Source organism: Carassius gibelio, chromosome A17 (genome assembly GCF_023724105.1).
Source record: "Carassius gibelio isolate Cgi1373 ecotype wild population from Czech Republic chromosome A17, carGib1.2-hapl.c, whole genome shotgun sequence".
NCBI lineage: Eukaryota > Metazoa > Chordata > Actinopteri > Cypriniformes > Cyprinidae > Carassius > Carassius gibelio.
Window position 1 is genome coordinate 5,887,782 of NC_068387.1, and position 17,054 is coordinate 5,904,835.

A 17,054-nucleotide genomic window follows, 5' to 3' on the forward strand; every position below is an offset into this window, starting at 1 on the left:
GCCCTATCTTAAAATCTAGCAGTAGGCTTAGGCCTCCTTATTCTCACTAAGACCTTGTGTTACTATTGTTTTTATCTAATTTCAAGTGTTGCGTTTCACTTTGATCTTTTTCTATTCTCTGTTCTGTTTGATTTGTTTCTTTCATTTCACACAGAGACAGTAACCCGTGAAAGCCACCAAAGAAGCTAAATAGTAGAGGGACAACCAGCAGCCGGTGTCATCACGCGACCCGCTAGGCTACTGCCTGTCAAATCTCCATTTCAGGTCCTTCGTTGACCCAAGTTAATTGGCTACTGAACTGTCTGACTGTTTGCATCAGTTAGCCCCCAAATTCTCATAAACGGCACAGCCCATATGAATATAGCTTGTTAACCTTAGAACGAACTTGCATTGGTCTTTTTGTGTGTGTGCTGTGCTTCTTTCACCGACAGTAAAGCCAGGATGTTCCAGTCATCCAGTCCAGCAGTCTCGACATGGTTGAAAGCAGTGAGACCCCCTTCCTGCCCAAGGACGCCAGTAACCTGCAGCACTGAACAACTAGACACCGAGCTAGATGAACTGATGGCACACGATCCAACCCAAAGCGATTACTACAAAGAACTCGCCAGGATCCTCGGAAGCTTAGTTCACAATCTCGTCGCCCCAGCATGGCTCAGTGAACGGAGCAACATCGACCTTGAACAGCAAGCAGCAACTCTTAAGCTTTCTTGACACAGATCAAAGAGAACAGCTGGAGAGAGAAGCCAGAAAAGAAATCAACAAAAACTCCAGCAAGATGACGCTCTCCTAAAAAGAGCAGAGACTGAACTGAAAGAAAGAGACTCTAAAACCTGGGCCTGCAAAACACACTTGCAAGCGGCCCAAGCTAAAATCAACGAGCTTACTCTGCAGAGAGCTGAGCCCTGCCACGGCCCGCCACTCCAACCCTTACAGCCAAGAACCCAGAGCAGAAAAATGTGGTGTAAGCTCACGGCTCAAGAAATCACCAGCCAGCTTTACAAGAACAAAAATACTCCTTCCGGTTTGTCACAAGTTTCGGAAAGTTTTTTCGAGTATGGGTCTGTATGACGTTAGATGGAGCCGAATTTCCTTATATGGGTCCTAAGGGTACTTCTCCCGGAAGAGCGCGCGCTCCCGTATAGCAGAGCAGAGACGAGACATTAACTGACCAGAGCGAGAGTGAAATATCACAAAAGAAGTGTGTTTATGGTTGCGAGGGCAAGACAACCCTGTACAGATTACCAAAAAACATCAAGGGACCAGTGGAGTTTATTTTTAAAGAGCATCGACAGAGTTGTGCAAGTGTTTTTGTTTGTTCCCTGCATTTCGAAGATGCTTGTTTTACAAACAAGGCCCAGTTTGACGCCGGATTTGCATATCGTTGTTTCTTAAGGATAATGCAGTCCCAACGAAAAAGGGTTTTTTTCTCAGGGTAATGTCACAACTTCCAAACGCTTTCAACGCAAAAGCCTACTCGCGCTCGTGATTCTTTAGCTCCGCTCACACATCACGCCCCAGCGGCTCGTGTTTTTCAGAAAAAAAATCGGCACCGACTATTTTTCTCTTATAAATATTATAAAACTAAAGACTTTTTGGAGATATGAAGGATGCAGTACTGCTCTATAGGTACTCAAGATTAACAGGAGATTGAGGGAAAATGAGCATTTCACTCCCCCCTTTAAAAGATCAAACTGACACCCTTGCCAAAAGTGGTGCCCTAAACAACAGGCTGTGGTCACTCCCAACCCACCCACCCACATTCAAGGTTGAAGTGATTACACACAGCATAAGAACTTTACTAGCTAAACTGCCTATCTCAGAAATGCTTACGCTGGCTCCGTTGTCTACACAGACCAACATAGTGGACATGCGGGCTAACCTCCATAATGACTTTGCTTTACCACTTCTCAGACCCCTCCATCCACCCTAGCAACCAGTCTACAGTCACTGCCAACAAACGCCCCAGACCACTGCATGATACACAGGACATGCTGCATGCACAGAACAACATTGTGGGTTGTGCACCGTCTGATGCCAAGGCTACAAGCTTTTACTTTTGGTTACAAAATCTCATTGAAAATTGATAAGTTAATCTTACGGCCGTTTGCTGGACAAACCACTGTTTGATTTGCGGTAAATTACAGTAAGAGATATCACTATAATTGACATGAAGAATGGAATATTGACATATTAATGAGTAAATTACAGTGCCCTGTAATGAGTTATTGATTTATGCTGTTATTGAATTGAGCTATTTTTCATCTTCAATAATTTTAATGTAACTGTCATATGAGATATATATATATTAATCATATTCCTGATTAATTATTCAAATTCCCTATATAATTATTATGTACAACTCAGTGCGGCTACACTTGAACTCGGACTTTGGAGTGGAGGGTAATTTTTTGGAATTTACTCTGTCAGCTATCACTTATGCCACCAGGCCAGTGAGTCTCATTACCTCTGGAAGATATTCACTTCCCGCTAACTGACTTTCCTCTGGCTCTGGTTGTCCTGAGTATCCCAGGCTCACACTCAATAACCCTCATATTAATTGAAATCAGAATACTATTTTTTTTTTTTTCTGGAGCAAGAAATATGCCTCTTGTATGTTGTCTGCATGTTCCTCTGTGTCTTTTTCTGTGTTATACGATGAATAGGAGGACCTGTTTAACATGCCCTGTGAGTACCTCATCCTGAAGGAAATGTTTAGTACATCTCAAGCTGCTTTTCTTCCTCCACATTGTCCCTACAACTGTGCTATAGATGTATTGCCAGGTACATCTCTGCCTAAGAGCAGATTTTAACCACTTTCTGCTCCGGAAAGGGAGGTAATGGATAAATATATTTCTGATTCTCTGGCAGCCAAACTCAACCGCTCTTCCTTTTCTGCAAGTTTGGTCCAATGCTGCTGATGCGGCTCACTCCAAACTAAGAAGTTGCTTTGTTTCAACTCCCATTCTTGTCAGACGTGTGAACTGGTGGGCTGATTCACACTTTAGGTATATGGATATAGTAAAAATATGGATATAGATTTCACTCCGGGTTTCCAGGTGTTGTCTGTTTGAATCATTGTCATTTTCTTGTCTAGTTGGGATGGGATGATAAATCGATTCATGGATTGCTTCTGAGATTTTTAGAATGCATTGCAATTCTCTTTTGAATAGATTCTAAGCTTAGTTTTGGTACTGCGTGCTTCAGAAACAGCTGTGCTCTGCTTGCTTACAATTCCTTACACACCCCACTTGAACCTAAAATAATAATTCATAAAATATGAAAAGGTTGAAGCGAACTAAAAGTGTATTCACAGTGGCTTGTGTTTACACTAATCTACACTAATATTTAATTACACTAGTAAGAATCATAGCATGCTGCTACATATTGTGAACAATAAAACCTTTAGTCTAGCGCCCTCCTGGGTCCACCAATTCTCAAAGTCCATTTGGAGTTTCACTTTCAACTTTTCATGCAACAGCTGTAGATGTTCAATCTCTGTCTTCAACCCTTTTAAACATCCAGATTTGATCTTGTAACTATAAAGGGAAAAAAGAATGTATACAATTCATATTCCATACAAAAAGGTAAGAAAGCATACTTAAAAGCATATGCTCCAGAAAGCATAATACTATTTTAGATTTGCAAATTATAAGATCAAAGAAGGTTAGAGTAGTGAATTACAGATATTCAAGTAATAAAATGAGACACACTTTTTCTTTTCGTCCTCTATCTGGTTGAGAATTCTCTCTTCAACTGAGTCTGACTCTGATGCTGTTAGGTGTCCTGCTAAGCCTTAAAAGAACAGAACAAAGAGATACAGTAAGAAACTGGTGCAATGTAATGTGACTTTTTCCAGAACTGTTATCAACTGTAATTAACAAAAAGCTGTACAATTTTTCCTTTAGCCACAACATTTAGAAATTCTGAAATTCTAAATGGAAATTAGTCTTTTTTCATCGAACCACCCCGTCCCTATTTAGTAATACCACCAGTTTGATGGCACTGACACTATCGGATGAGAACTAACCTGAATTGAGATTATAGAATAACACTATTCTCTTCTTCAAATCTGCTTTATAGCTGACCTGAACTGAAACTTAGCTGACTCAATTTGAATATCAACACTACTGTCTCCAGTAGAATTTTAATGCTGAATTTGTGTCATAATTGATAAAGCTCACAATTATTAGAATGAATCAACAGTGAATTGACTGGAGCTAAATAATTACACTAAAAGAAAAAAGAAAAATAATAATGTATTAATTTCTTAATTTCTTTTTTTCTTTTTAGTACATCATATATAATATCTGAACATGTACAGTATACCACTCTACTGGTCAAAATTCACTGAAGCATGTTAAATGGTCCATGTTTAAATTTCTATCTTGACATGATCAAAAAGCAGATGCTGCCAGACCCATTGCACACACTGACCCATCTTTGAATGAGTAAGATGAGAATATGGTTAGAAAAGGGAATGTAAAAATTTATGGTTAATGGTTATTTGAAGGTTTTAATTATTTTGAAAGTCACTAACCTTGGGCTGCCATTTGCTTTCGTCTAATTTTCAGATTTGTCTTCAGCTCATCTGGAAGTGAGGAAAAAGAGCTGAGATGTAAAAGGCGAAAATTCAAGGGTTACATTCAATATTTAAATTTTTCACAACTGCTCTTCATGGCATGGATCAAACTGCAGGATCAAACTGCAGCAGTCTCAATTTATTCAAGCGAACATGTTTTTTCAAGCCAATTCATCATGCTTTATAAAGTGCAATTAAAACAACAGTTGACTAATGTGCTATACAATGAACTCGTAAGTTGAAAGATGTGGGAGAAACAACAGACAACAAGAACCTCACATGTTGTGAGCTAAAGTGTATTAATTGGTTTTAAAATTGGTTTTAAATTTTTTGTTTTTATATATATAAAAAGCCACTGGTCACAGGTTTAATGTTGTTTTCCAACATAGGCAGCAATCGTTGTTTTTACAGTTCAGTTGACTGGGGTGGATAGCATGATGTAAGCTTCTGATCACATACCGGACACTAGATATTTTGGGACACCCCCCCCCCCCCCACTCACATTTTTTAAGGGAACTTTGTGGTACCACACCCCTTGGTGGTCTTCAAAGGTGATAGGCTGTTCTTTAACTGAGTGAGGTTTGATCCCAAACTGCAGATTGAGTGATGGTACTCAAACTTTGAGCTTTAGCAATTCCTTCCAGAGAGTGTGGTAAGGTAGACAAGTGGGGAAAAGATATGGAGAGACATGGCAACAATAGTAGTAGGTGGCTCATACACCTTGGATAAAGCATCAGGTCCCATGTAGAGGCTGTTGAATTGTTGTAAACAGAAGATCCAGTGGTTTAGGCGTGAGGAGGCTTGGGACATCCGAATGCCCAGGTGAGTGCAGCATGGCCCACGAAGACGTCAAATGGCCTTCCCTCCAAGTAATACCTCCACTTTTCAACAGACCAAACAGCCAGACATTCTTTTTTGGGTGTACTATAGTTCCTTTCTCCCCCTGTTAAGGACCGTGAAGCATATACTACCACCTTCTCTGCTTCCCCAGAGTGTTTAGCGAGGATGGTTCCCAGTCCTACATCACTCAGGTCTGTGTGAACTTGCCAGCAGAGACTATATGACAGAGGAACTTGAGCTGTTTTTTGAAGAATTTGCGTTTCTTTATATTCAGTATCTGGTTTGCTTGAGTAAGTTCATGGAAAACAGTGTTGACATGTTGAATGTGCTGCTCTAATGTCTTTGAGTAGATGATGATATCGTTGATGTAGAGAAAAGAGATTTTCCACCACAAGTCAGCCAGAACTCTCTCCATCAAATGCTGGAAGCTGGCAGTGGCATTTCTGAGCCCCTACTGCATAGACTTGAATTTAAATAGCCCCTTGGTGGTTATAAAAGTGGTGATCTTTCTGCATGTTTCCTCCATGTCCACCTGCTATTATCCAGACTGAGAATCCAGTTAACTAAACCAGCAGTGGGCAGCTATTTATGCTACAGCATCCGGGGAGCTGTTGGGGGTTCAGTGCCTAGCTGAAGGGCACCTCAGTTATGGTATTGCCGGCTCAAGACTTGAACCCACAACCTTAGGGTTAGGAGTCAAACTCTTTAACCACTAAGCCAAAACTTCCCCCATATACACCATACCATACAAAATATTACAGTTTTTATTTAGCACAAAAGTCTTGATAAAGAGATTTATAATGTTTATAATGTTATGAATTGTCCTGTTCTTCTGAACTTTCTATGATGGGCATATTGCACACATGGGTTTTGCAGACATCTTCCCCAGTAGTCTCCAGTACCACACAGCAATTAAGTAGATCCAGCTGTTTTATTACCCAGTAAGGACCTCTCCATTTCCTGGGTAGTTTTGCAGGGAATTTAGCCTTTGTGCTAGATTAGTTTCTTGTTTGTTTAACGTGAGCTTTTTTGTTGTTTTTGATAGCTTTGGATTGAAGTTGGGTTAAACAATGAACACTTGTACCTTGTTTGTATCCGTTCTTAAGTTCTTCCATTTCCTGTGTTCTTTGAAGGTTGTGGATTTTAGTCTCAGGTGGGGCAGGAATTGTTGGTGGTGGCAATTAAAAAACAGCACTTTCTTCCACTCTCAAATACAATGACTGAGGTGAGACCCTTGAGCAAGGCACCAAACTGCAGCAATATGGCTGCCCACTGCTCCAGGTGTGTGTTCATGGTGTGGGTGTGTGTGTCTGTTCACTTCTGTGTATGTGCACTTGAAAGGATTAAATGCAAGCACAAATTCTGAATATGGGTCACCATGCTTGGCAACATGTCACTTCACTTTTTTAAATCTGTTTTTTCCCTTTTTCAATTGATACTTGTAACTTACCCTGTGTGTCATAAATGTCAATTGGCAGCTTTTATGCCTCTATTTTGAGAATGACTGCCCATCTTGAATTTCTGAATTAAAGTCTTTACTATTCTATCACAACTTTGCCTGAACCAATGTTAATGATGATTCCTCTGTAAAATTGACTTTAACTACAAAAACGACTCACTTTTGGGGCTTGGCAGTTCATCAGTTCATGGTTTCAGCCTAATTCTTTGCTAAAACTTCAGTGATTGTCCCATTATATATACTGTCTGTCTGGAGCACTCCACTGACTTATTATTAATAGAGAGAAGATAATCTCTCTATTTGGTTCCCTCCAGAACCAAATTCATGACAACTTCTATGACCATCACTTTTATGACAAAACACTGCATTGTAAATAATCTTCCTTATTTGTCTCAATTCCTCAGCTTATCAAATAGCTCAGAAGAACTTGATGTTGTAACAGAAAATATGAAAAAAATAGGGCTGCTTTACTTTCAAAATCGATACTATTATAGATAAAATTATTACTATGCAGCCGTCAGCTAAAGTATCGCATCAGCACTATAGATCCCCTGATAAACAATCCCACACATTCTCTGCTATAGGAGAGGTTGTGTGGATGAAAATACCTTGCTGATGTCACAGGACAAAGGAGAATAGGCAGACTGGTTAGAGATGAAAGAAAGGCAACAGTAACTGAAATAACTACTCGTTACAACCAAGGTATGCAGAATACCATCTATGAACGCACAACACGTCGAACCCTGAAACAGATGGGCTTAGAGCAGCAGAAGAACACACCAGGTGCCGCTCCTGTCAGCTATGAACAGGAAACGGAGGCTACAATTTGCACAGACTCACCAAAATTAGACAATAGAAGATTGGACAAAGCTTGCCTGGTCTAATGAGTCTCGGTTTTCTGGTGCGACATTCAGATGGTATGGTCAGAATTTGGCATAAAGAACATGAAAGCATGGATCCATCCTGCCTCATCTCAGTGATTCAGGCTGCTTCTGGTGGTCTAATGGTGTGGGGGATGTTTTCTTGGCACACTTTCAGCATTGCTTAAACACCAGAGCATACCTGAGTATTTGTTGCTGACCATGTCTATCCCTTTATGACTCCAGAGTACCCATCTTCTGATGGCAACTTCCAGCAGGATAATCCACCATGTCAAGTCAAGTCACCTTTATTTATATAGCACTTTAAACAAAAAGGATTGCGTCTAAGCAACTGAACAACATTAATTAGGAAAACAGTGTGTCAATAATGCAAAATGACAGTTAAAGGCAGATCATCATTGAATTCAGTGATGTCATCTCTGTTCAGTTTATATAGTGTCTGTGCATTTATTTGCGTCAAATAGGAAAAGGATCAGAGAAATCTCTGCTAGGGAAAGACACAGGCTTACCATGAAGGAAGCTTTACCATGGAACAATACATGTGTGGGAAATCACTACACACAGTCACCTAGCCCAGCACAAGGACTGACCTTGGGCATACACACGAGTGCTGGACCTGGTGTCTGATGCTCCACCATGCTTGATTGCCGAGGGTGCGGGAGGAATCAATGGTAGAATCAAGAGACGGAGCACGAAGTCGCCGCTGCCGGACCCCCGCACTCAAGCCACCCAGCTTCTGCCGAAAATGGCCATCCACGACGACGTGGAACATAATTTGGGCATGTTTGAGTCCATTGCCACTCGAGAGGCTGGTGAGGCACCCCAGACCGAGGTTTTCATCAATGGCCGTCCGTATACAGCTCCGTTGGACTCTGCTAGCGCGGTAAGCCTGGTCCAGTCCTCCATGTTTCCTCCACAAATGGGAACCAAAGCCCGCCTATCCATCACATGCGTCCATGGTGACACCCAGAACGTACCTACCCGACAGGTGACCATCTCCACGAGGACAGGCACCTGGCCACTGGAAGTGGGCGTGGTCAAGGACTTGCCCGTACCCATACTGCTGGGGAGAGACTGGCCAGGCTTTGAAAAACTGCTCACCCAAGTTACCCAGCCCTGCCAGGAACCGCCAGAAGAGGAAGAAACTCAGCCGAGGTGTCCGACGGCGCCCTGCCCTCCTGGCATCGGACAGCGCCCGAGATGGTGAGGAGCAGCTCGGGAATGATCGGCTGAAGAACTGCTGGAAGCAAGTAAGGGTGGTAGAGGGGAAAGAGGTCCAACCACCACCACACCCAACCCCACACTTTGTTGTCCAGAATGGCCTGCTGTACTGTGTTGCACAGCAGAGAGGGGAGGAGGTGAAACTGCTGGTAGTCCCACATACGAGGACACAGACGATCATCGAGCTCGCCCATTCCCATCCTATGGCTGGCCACCTAGGGGTGCAGAACACTACTCAACGAATCCGAGACAGGTTCCATTGGCCCGGCATGGAGGCGGAGATCAAGCGATTTTGTCAGGCTTGTACGGACTGCCAACGGACGTCGCCACATACCCCTCCCCCAGCTCCGCTAATTCCACTGCCCATCATCGAGGTGCCCTTTGAGCGAATAGGTAAATGGTAAATGGACTGCATTTATATAGCACTTTCAACAGACCACATGGCCATCCAAAGCGCTTTACAAGTTGCCTCACATTCACCCATTCACAAACCCATTCATACACCGACTGCGGTGTCAGCCATTCAAGGCGCCATCCAGCTCGTTGGGAGCAGCTGGGGTTAGGTGTCTTGCTCAAGGACACCTCGACACTTGGTCAGGTGGAGCCGGGGATTGAACCACCAACCTTCCGGTTTGTAGACAACCAACATGAACCCCTGAGCCACTGCCGCCCCGAATAGGAATGGATTTAGTATGGCCGCTGCCAAAGTCCGCCCGGGGACCTGCATACTTCAGCATGATGTACGCACATCTCCAGGGACCATTGTGCGACAGTGGCCCTACCGAATCCCGGAGGCCCGGCGACACGCAGTCGAAGGGGAGGTATGGGAGATGCTGAAGCTAGGGATCATTGAGCCCTCCCGCAGTCCCTGGTCCAGTCTCATAGTCATGGTCCCAAAGCCGGACAGCACCCTCCGGTTCTGTAACGACTTCCACCGCCTAAACGAGGTCTCCGAGTTCGATGGATATCCGATGCCACGTGTCGACAAGCTGCTGGAGCGGCTGGGGAGAGCCCGGTTCATATCCACGCTCAACCTCACCAAAGGCTACTGGCAGGTGCCGTTAACGGAATCCACCAAACTGAAGACCACTTTCTCCACCCCCAGTGGCCACTGGCAGTACCGGGTTCTCCCCTTCGGGCTGCACGGAGCTCCGGCTACCTTCCAATGGATGATGGACATAGTGCTGAGACCCCATCAGGCTTATGCAGCAGCCTACATTGATGATGTCGTCATCCACTCGGAGACCTGGGAGGACCATCTGGAGCAGCTCCGGAGGGTGCTTCACGAACTGCAGCGGGCGGGGCTCACTGCCAACCACAAGAAATGCCACCTTGCCCTACCTGAAGCAAAATACCTTGGTTTCAGGGTGGGCCGGGCCTGATCCGTCCGCAGGAGGGAAAAGTGGCAGCCATTCTCTCGGCCCACCTCCAAGAAACAGGTATGGGCCTTTTTGGGGTTGGCTGGTTACTACAGATGCTTTATACGTAACTTCTCCTCCCTAGCGACAGCCCTGACAGACCTCACTAAGAAGGAACAGCCGGAGAAGGTGAGGTGGGGAACCCAGGAAGAAGAAGCGTTCAAAAGGATAAAAGCGGTGCTCACGTCTGAGCCAGTATTGCGTGCTCCCAACTTTAACTGTCCCTTCTTATTGCAGACGGACACATCCGACACCGGGTTGGGAGCCGTACTATCCCAAGTACAAGACGGTGAGGAACACCCGGTGGTCTACATCAGCCGAAAGCTGTCCACAATGGAACAACAGTACACGGCTGTAGAGAAGGAGGCGCTGACCATCAAGTGGGCAGTCCTGGAGCTGAAATACTATCTACTGGGACGGAAATTCACCCTTGTCTCCGATCATGCCCCTTTACAATGGATCGCATGGGCTAAAGATACCAATGCCCGGGTGACACAGTGGTTCCTGGCGCTCCAGGACTTCCACTTTGATGTGCGACATTGAGCTGGAACCGCCAATGCCAATGCGGATGGACTCTACCGCCTCTCCCGACCAGGACGATGCTTGGGGGGGGGCACCTATCAGCGTCGCCCTGGCAACGAAGGACACTTGCACACAATCACTGCGGGCTGATCGGTCCCAACTGAAGCAGATGAGGAGAGGACTACAAAAGCTGCACCCGAGAATACACAAGTGAGAGAGGATCCCTCCAAAAAGCTGCTGACCGACCAGCCTGCCACCCGAGCACCGGACACCGAATCCCCTTGCACTCATCCGACCGGCGAACAGGATCACGCGGCACCGAGGACGAGCACCTGACACCTTTGGCACCTTCACGGTTATATCTGTCTGTCAATAATTACACCCTCCGGGGCTTCAATTTTCACTGCAACCTGTCATGTGATTCTTCAGCCCACTACAATATGAATAAACAATATGAATAAACTGTAATAACTGTGACGGGCATATTTAGCCAGTTACATAGTCCTGATAACGTGGGTTAGAATGGCTAACTCTCCCTGAACGAGTCACTACAGGTTGGGCAGTTTCAGCGACAACACCAGTGGCAGGTGCTTTGCTCTGAGATGGTAATACTGTAGATGACAAGAGGTTTGTAAGAGGTGACACTGGTGGAAGTGGCCTGTAATCATCTTCTAAACAATCAGTGGGCGCAGGCTCTTGAACACCGAGGAGCAGACGTCGATTTCTTACTTATTGTCTGCCCTGAGAGGTCACCACATAGCTATTAGGTTGAGCAGCATGGTCCTGTACAACTGCCAGTTTGTCGAAACCGCGAACCGTCTGCATCCTTACTGTCTGACCCTGTTGTAGGGGTGGAAGGGTATGGGCATTGCGGTCATAGTTTTTGCTTTGCTTTCTCCTCCTGGTAAGAGCTGCCTGGACGTTGCTGCATACAGAGGGCATCAGTCTGTCTTACAGCTCAGGAAGAAATGTTCTCGTCTGTCTAGAGAGGAGCAGTTGGGCAGGTGATGGCAGGTCAGCGCGTGAAAGGTTACGCAGGTGGAGTAAAGCAGCCTGAATTTCACTGTGCTCTCTATGGCATTTCTCTAGCAGATGCTTGGCGGAACGCACTGCACGTTCTGCAAGCCCTTTGGATTTTGGGTAATATGGGCTACTCCGAATGTGCTCAAAGTCCCATGCACATGCAAAACCAGAAAATTCACTACATACAAACTGCCGTGTATTGTCTGTCATGAGCGTCTGAGGAATTCCATGGACGGCAAAGTGTCTCTCTTAAGTTTTGCAATTACAGTGACACTTTTCATTTCAGGTAGGTGGTCAAGCTTGAACCAACCAGAGAATGAGTCCACTAGAACCAAATGCATTTTTCCATGCCATTCAAATATGTCTGCCGCAGTGAACATCCAAGGAAGATCAGGAACATTGTGTGGTTGCATCGGTTCATGTGATTGATGGGGTCTAAGGAGCATAATGAGAGATTGCTCTCTCGATATCATCATGCATTATGGGCCAGTTTCTTTTACCCTGCATTTTGTGGCCACCAGACCTGGATGGCCTTGATGTAGATGAGTCACGTAGTAACTTTGTAGCCATGGTGGTATCAGTAGTCTCTGTCCTCGAAAAATCAGTCCATCATCAACAACAAATTCCTCTCTCATGGAAAAGAATGGGCGGACGTCATGTGAGAGCTCTTTGAAGGAGTTTCGGCCAGCCATGCATTATCATGTTAACAAATCTTTGGCATGTGGGATCAGATTTTACAACAGTTTGGAGTTCCTCTGTCCGCTGTGATGAGAGAACTTGAAGTGTCAAACATAACCTTGTAACGGATATGCAGGTCATCGATTCATGGGTTAAATTCAGGCATACAAATGAAACCTTTTTACACTAAATGCCTGGCCTGGCGCTGGCCTGGCTGGATTTAAATTATTTACGATACCCGTGCGAGCCTCAAAGGAGACACGAAACCCCCACCCACATTCCTGAACACACACACATAAGCACACACACACAAACAAAACTTTAAGGTTCTTTATCTTCGTCATTTTATTAATATGTATTTTGAATGTTTGTGTATTGCATAAAAATGGTTAATCCTGTGTAAATGGTTAAAGTTGCTGACTTATAAATTGGAAATGTGTCTCCTAATTTTAATGTTCTCAAATAGAACCATGGGTTGTAACCCCACTCCTGACCAGGTCGTAAAACTTTATGATCCCGCTGGGAAACAGGACAGGAAAGCTAACTCTTACAAAAGAATGGTAAAATGTACTCAAATGTAGTCTAAATGTATATAGTATTGTTTTTTGTTTTTTTTTGGTGCATTAGATGTTTCCCATATAAATTGGGACTATCTGCAGTTTTATCATGTGTTAATCAAATCGTACTCGATTACGAACGTAACTTCGGTTCCCTGAGATACGGAACGAGTACTGCGTATGGGAAAAGCTCCTTTTTTCCTCGATACTGAAGCCTTTTTTCAATAATGCAGTGCAACTGCACTGCCATTGGTTTAACCTGTTAACTGTCACCCGTCCACCCTGTGGGACGCCTACATTTACTTCACCATATTACAATTAAATATAATCTAATCTTGACAAACAATATTTTGTTGGAAAGGTCTAAGACTCCCAAATATATATTTTGCCAGTGTTTTTTGCTAAAAATTATGTAGGAAAATTCATTCATTCATTCATTTATTATACAGGAAAGGTTAAAAAGTAACATTGAGATACAGTTTAAACGGGCCTGACTCAGTTTAAAAACTGGTTTCCAGCAGGTTCCTGTTCTGCAGAACATAAAACATAAAACACAATTTACAACATAAAAGTAATCGATTAATTTATGACAAGAGTGCACCCTCAAAAATCTAAATTATAACTGGAGGTTTGACCTTTGTTTAAAAAAGAAGACTTCTTTGTTGCCTTTTTCTCTATCACATTTTAGAAATCATCAGAAGTTATATATCACTTGAAAACATAAAATCTCAAAATTCATCCTTTAAAACCCATTTTAAAATCAGACATTGCATTTCCATGTAAATGGTACATCAATGTCATGTTACAAAATATTTTCATTCATGAATTATAAAAATTTAAGTTTGGATCTTGCACTACAAAGACAATTTTCAAAAATGTGAGTGACAGTTAAGGGGTTAATCTGTAAACTTTTTTAAACCAATGACAGCGCTGCGTAGCTGCGCGAGCCTCTGGCGATGCAGCGCGCCAAAGCCCGCCAGAATGGTCGGGGCGAATGGCTATATAAGCAGGCAATCGCCAGAGGAAATCAGGTCATACGACTGAATCGACAACACTGAACCCGCAGCCTCGTGGCACGGCATATAACGCAGTACTCGTTCCGTATCTCAGGGAACCGAGGTTACGTTCGTAACCGAGTATGTTCCCTTTCGATACTTCACTCATACTGCGTATGGGGAACGGATTCAACCGCGCCGTGCCACGGTAGGGAACGACAAGACTTATCTTGAACACCCTGGGGTCCAGAGGATAAGTGAGAGGGCCGGAGCCATCGAACCCTTGACGCTACTCTGCTAAGAGGGAGCTAGCTCCCTGGTGGTGGTATGATGACGGAGTCTGCTAGAGGACGTCGTATCAAACCGAAAGAACCCGAGCATGCAAGGTCGGGATATCCAAGTTATAGAATCTGACAAAAGTGGACGGCGAGGACCAGCCGGCCACCTCACAGATGCCCTTGATAGAGACACCACTAGACCAGGCCCATGAAGAGGCCATCCCTCTAGTAGAGTGGGCTCTTACTCCTATGGGTTACTCAAGGCCCATAGTGGAGTAACATAGAGAGATAGCTTCAACTATCCAACGCGAGAGGCGTTGCTTTGAGACCGAAGACCCCTTGGTGCGGCCACCAAAGCAGACAAAAAGCTGGTCAGATTGCCTGAACGGCTGTGACTGCTCAATGTATATCCTCAAAGCCCTCACTGGGCAGAGTAAATGCAGCTCCCGCTCACCTGACAACGGAGGCAGAGCTGAGAGGGAAATTACCTGTGCTCTGAATGGCGTCGAGAGCACTTTAGGTACGTAGCCATGCTTGGGTTTTAAAATGACCTTATAGTGATTGGGCCCAAACTTAAGGCATGCAGAGCTCACCGAGAGGGCCTGCAAATCGCCAACACGCTTGACCGATGCTAGAGCAAGTAGCAGAGCAGTTTTGAGCATTAGGGGCCGAAGGTCAGCTGACCGCAGCGATTCAAAGGGAGGTCCTTTGAGTGCTCCAAGGACCGTGTGAAGGTCCCAAGTGGGAATGGTGAGAGGACGTGGGGGCTTCAACCGCCTAGCACCTCTCAAGAAATGCACAATGAGGCTGTTTCGACCCACTGATTGGCCAGCAATAGGAGCATGAAATGCTGTCATGGCTGCTACGTAAACCTTGAGCGTGGAAGGGGTGAGACCCTTTTCTAGACACTCTTGGAGAAATGACAGTATCGGAGATACGTCACACTCAACAGGGTCTTTGTTTTGTGCTAAGCACCAGTCAACAAAGACTGACCATTTCTGGGCATAGAGGCGTCTTGTAGACGGGGCTCTTGCCTGAGCAATGGTGTGTATCACGTCCCCGGGAAGGCTCAGAGGCTCCCATCGAGGAACCATACATGCAGAGCCCAGAGTTCTGGCTGTGGATGCCAGATTGTCCTGTTCGCCTGAGAGAGGAGGTCCCGCCTCAGGGGGATCGGCCATGGGGCTTTCATGGAAAGGCTGAAAAGCTCCGAGGACCAAACTTGGCTCCTCCAGAGTGGGGCCACTAGGAGGACTCTGTGCCAATCTTCCCTGACTCGTCTGATGAAATGAGGGATCAGAGCGATCGGGGGAAAAGCATAAAGAAGGAGGCTGGGCCAGTTGTGGGCCAGCGCATCTGTTTCCTTTGAAAAATTAGTTGGGCGATAAAAGTTGCTTTCTGAGGTGAAGAGGTCAACCTCTGCCTTCCTGAAAATCTCCCAGATTTTGAGAACCGTCTGGGGATGGAGCATCCACTCGTCCGAGGGGACATTACTCCGTGAAAGCATGTCTGCTCCCAGATTTGTCTTGCCAGGTATGTGTGTCGCCTTGAGCGATCGCAACCTGGGTAATGCCCATTCCAAGAGTCGCTTTGCCAGTGCGCAGAGGCGGCTGGACGAAAGGCCGCCTTGGTGATTTATGTAGGACACCACTGTCATGCTGTCCGACTGGACTAGGATTTGGTGCCCTTCCAGGATCGCCTAAAGGATTGAAGGGCTCGTTCCACTGCCAGCATCTCGAGGCAGTTGATATGGAGATGGCTTTCCTCGTGCGACAACGAGCCGAAGGCTGGTTTGCCCTCGCACAGAGCACCCCAACCCAGGTTGGACACATCTGTTGAGAGCACAATCCTTTTGGAAACTGCCTGTAGGGGTACTCCACGACTGAACCAAACAGGGTTCATCCAAGGCTCCAGGGCTGCTAGACAGGCCTGGTTGACCCTGATGCGAAAGCGGCCGTGCCGTCAAGCATGAGGTGGGACCCGGAGTTTCAGCCAGTATTGCAGGGGCCGCATTCGTAGGAGGCTGAGCTGTAAAACTGGGGAGGCGGAAGCCATCAGCCCTAGCATCCTCTGAAAGAACTTCAGAGGGAAACAGGCTTTGTTCCTGACAGAGGCCGTGAGCTGCTGAAGTACGAGAGCGCACTCTGGTGATATGACCGCCCTCATATTGACTGAGTCGAAAACTGCTCCCAGGAACATAATACGTTGGCTGGGGAGCAGTGAGTGAGTCCTAGGCACTCTAAGTGGCTCAGGAGCACGGATCTGTTGTGGTCTAGCTCGGTTCGTGTCGTCGAGATAGTTCAGAATGCGGATTCCCATCCGTCTCAGAGGGGAAAGCGCCTCGTTCATGCACTTCGTGAAAGTGCGGGGAGCTAGAGACAGCCCAAAGGGAAGGACTGTATATTGGTAAGCCACACCCTCGGACGCGAATCTCAAGAATCGTCTGTGATGGGGGGCTATCTGGATGTGAAAGTAAGCATCTTTCAGGTCCAGTGAGAAGAACCAGTCCTCGGGGCAAATCTGTGTGAGGATCTGCTTCAATGTCAACATCCTGAACTTCCGTTTCACGAGGGAGAGGTTCAGGTGCCTGAGGTCTAAGATGG

The 17,054-nt window shown here is 45.4% G+C and overlaps 1 protein-coding gene across 1 annotated transcript in view; it reads right to left on the reverse strand.

The window, feature by feature from the left end:
- Nucleotides 1–17,054, reverse strand: part of kif6 (kinesin family member 6) — a 264,616-nt gene that overhangs the window by 7,141 nt on the left and 240,421 nt on the right. Inside the window, exons 16-18 of the mRNA XM_052620016.1 lie at nt 4,538–4,588; nt 3,711–3,792; nt 3,401–3,536 (exon numbers count right to left, since the gene is read on the reverse strand). Of these exons, the coding sequence (XP_052475976.1) occupies nt 3,401–3,536; nt 3,711–3,792; nt 4,538–4,588 (269 nt within the window). The remainder of the gene's footprint in view (nt 1–3,400; nt 3,537–3,710; nt 3,793–4,537; nt 4,589–17,054) is intronic.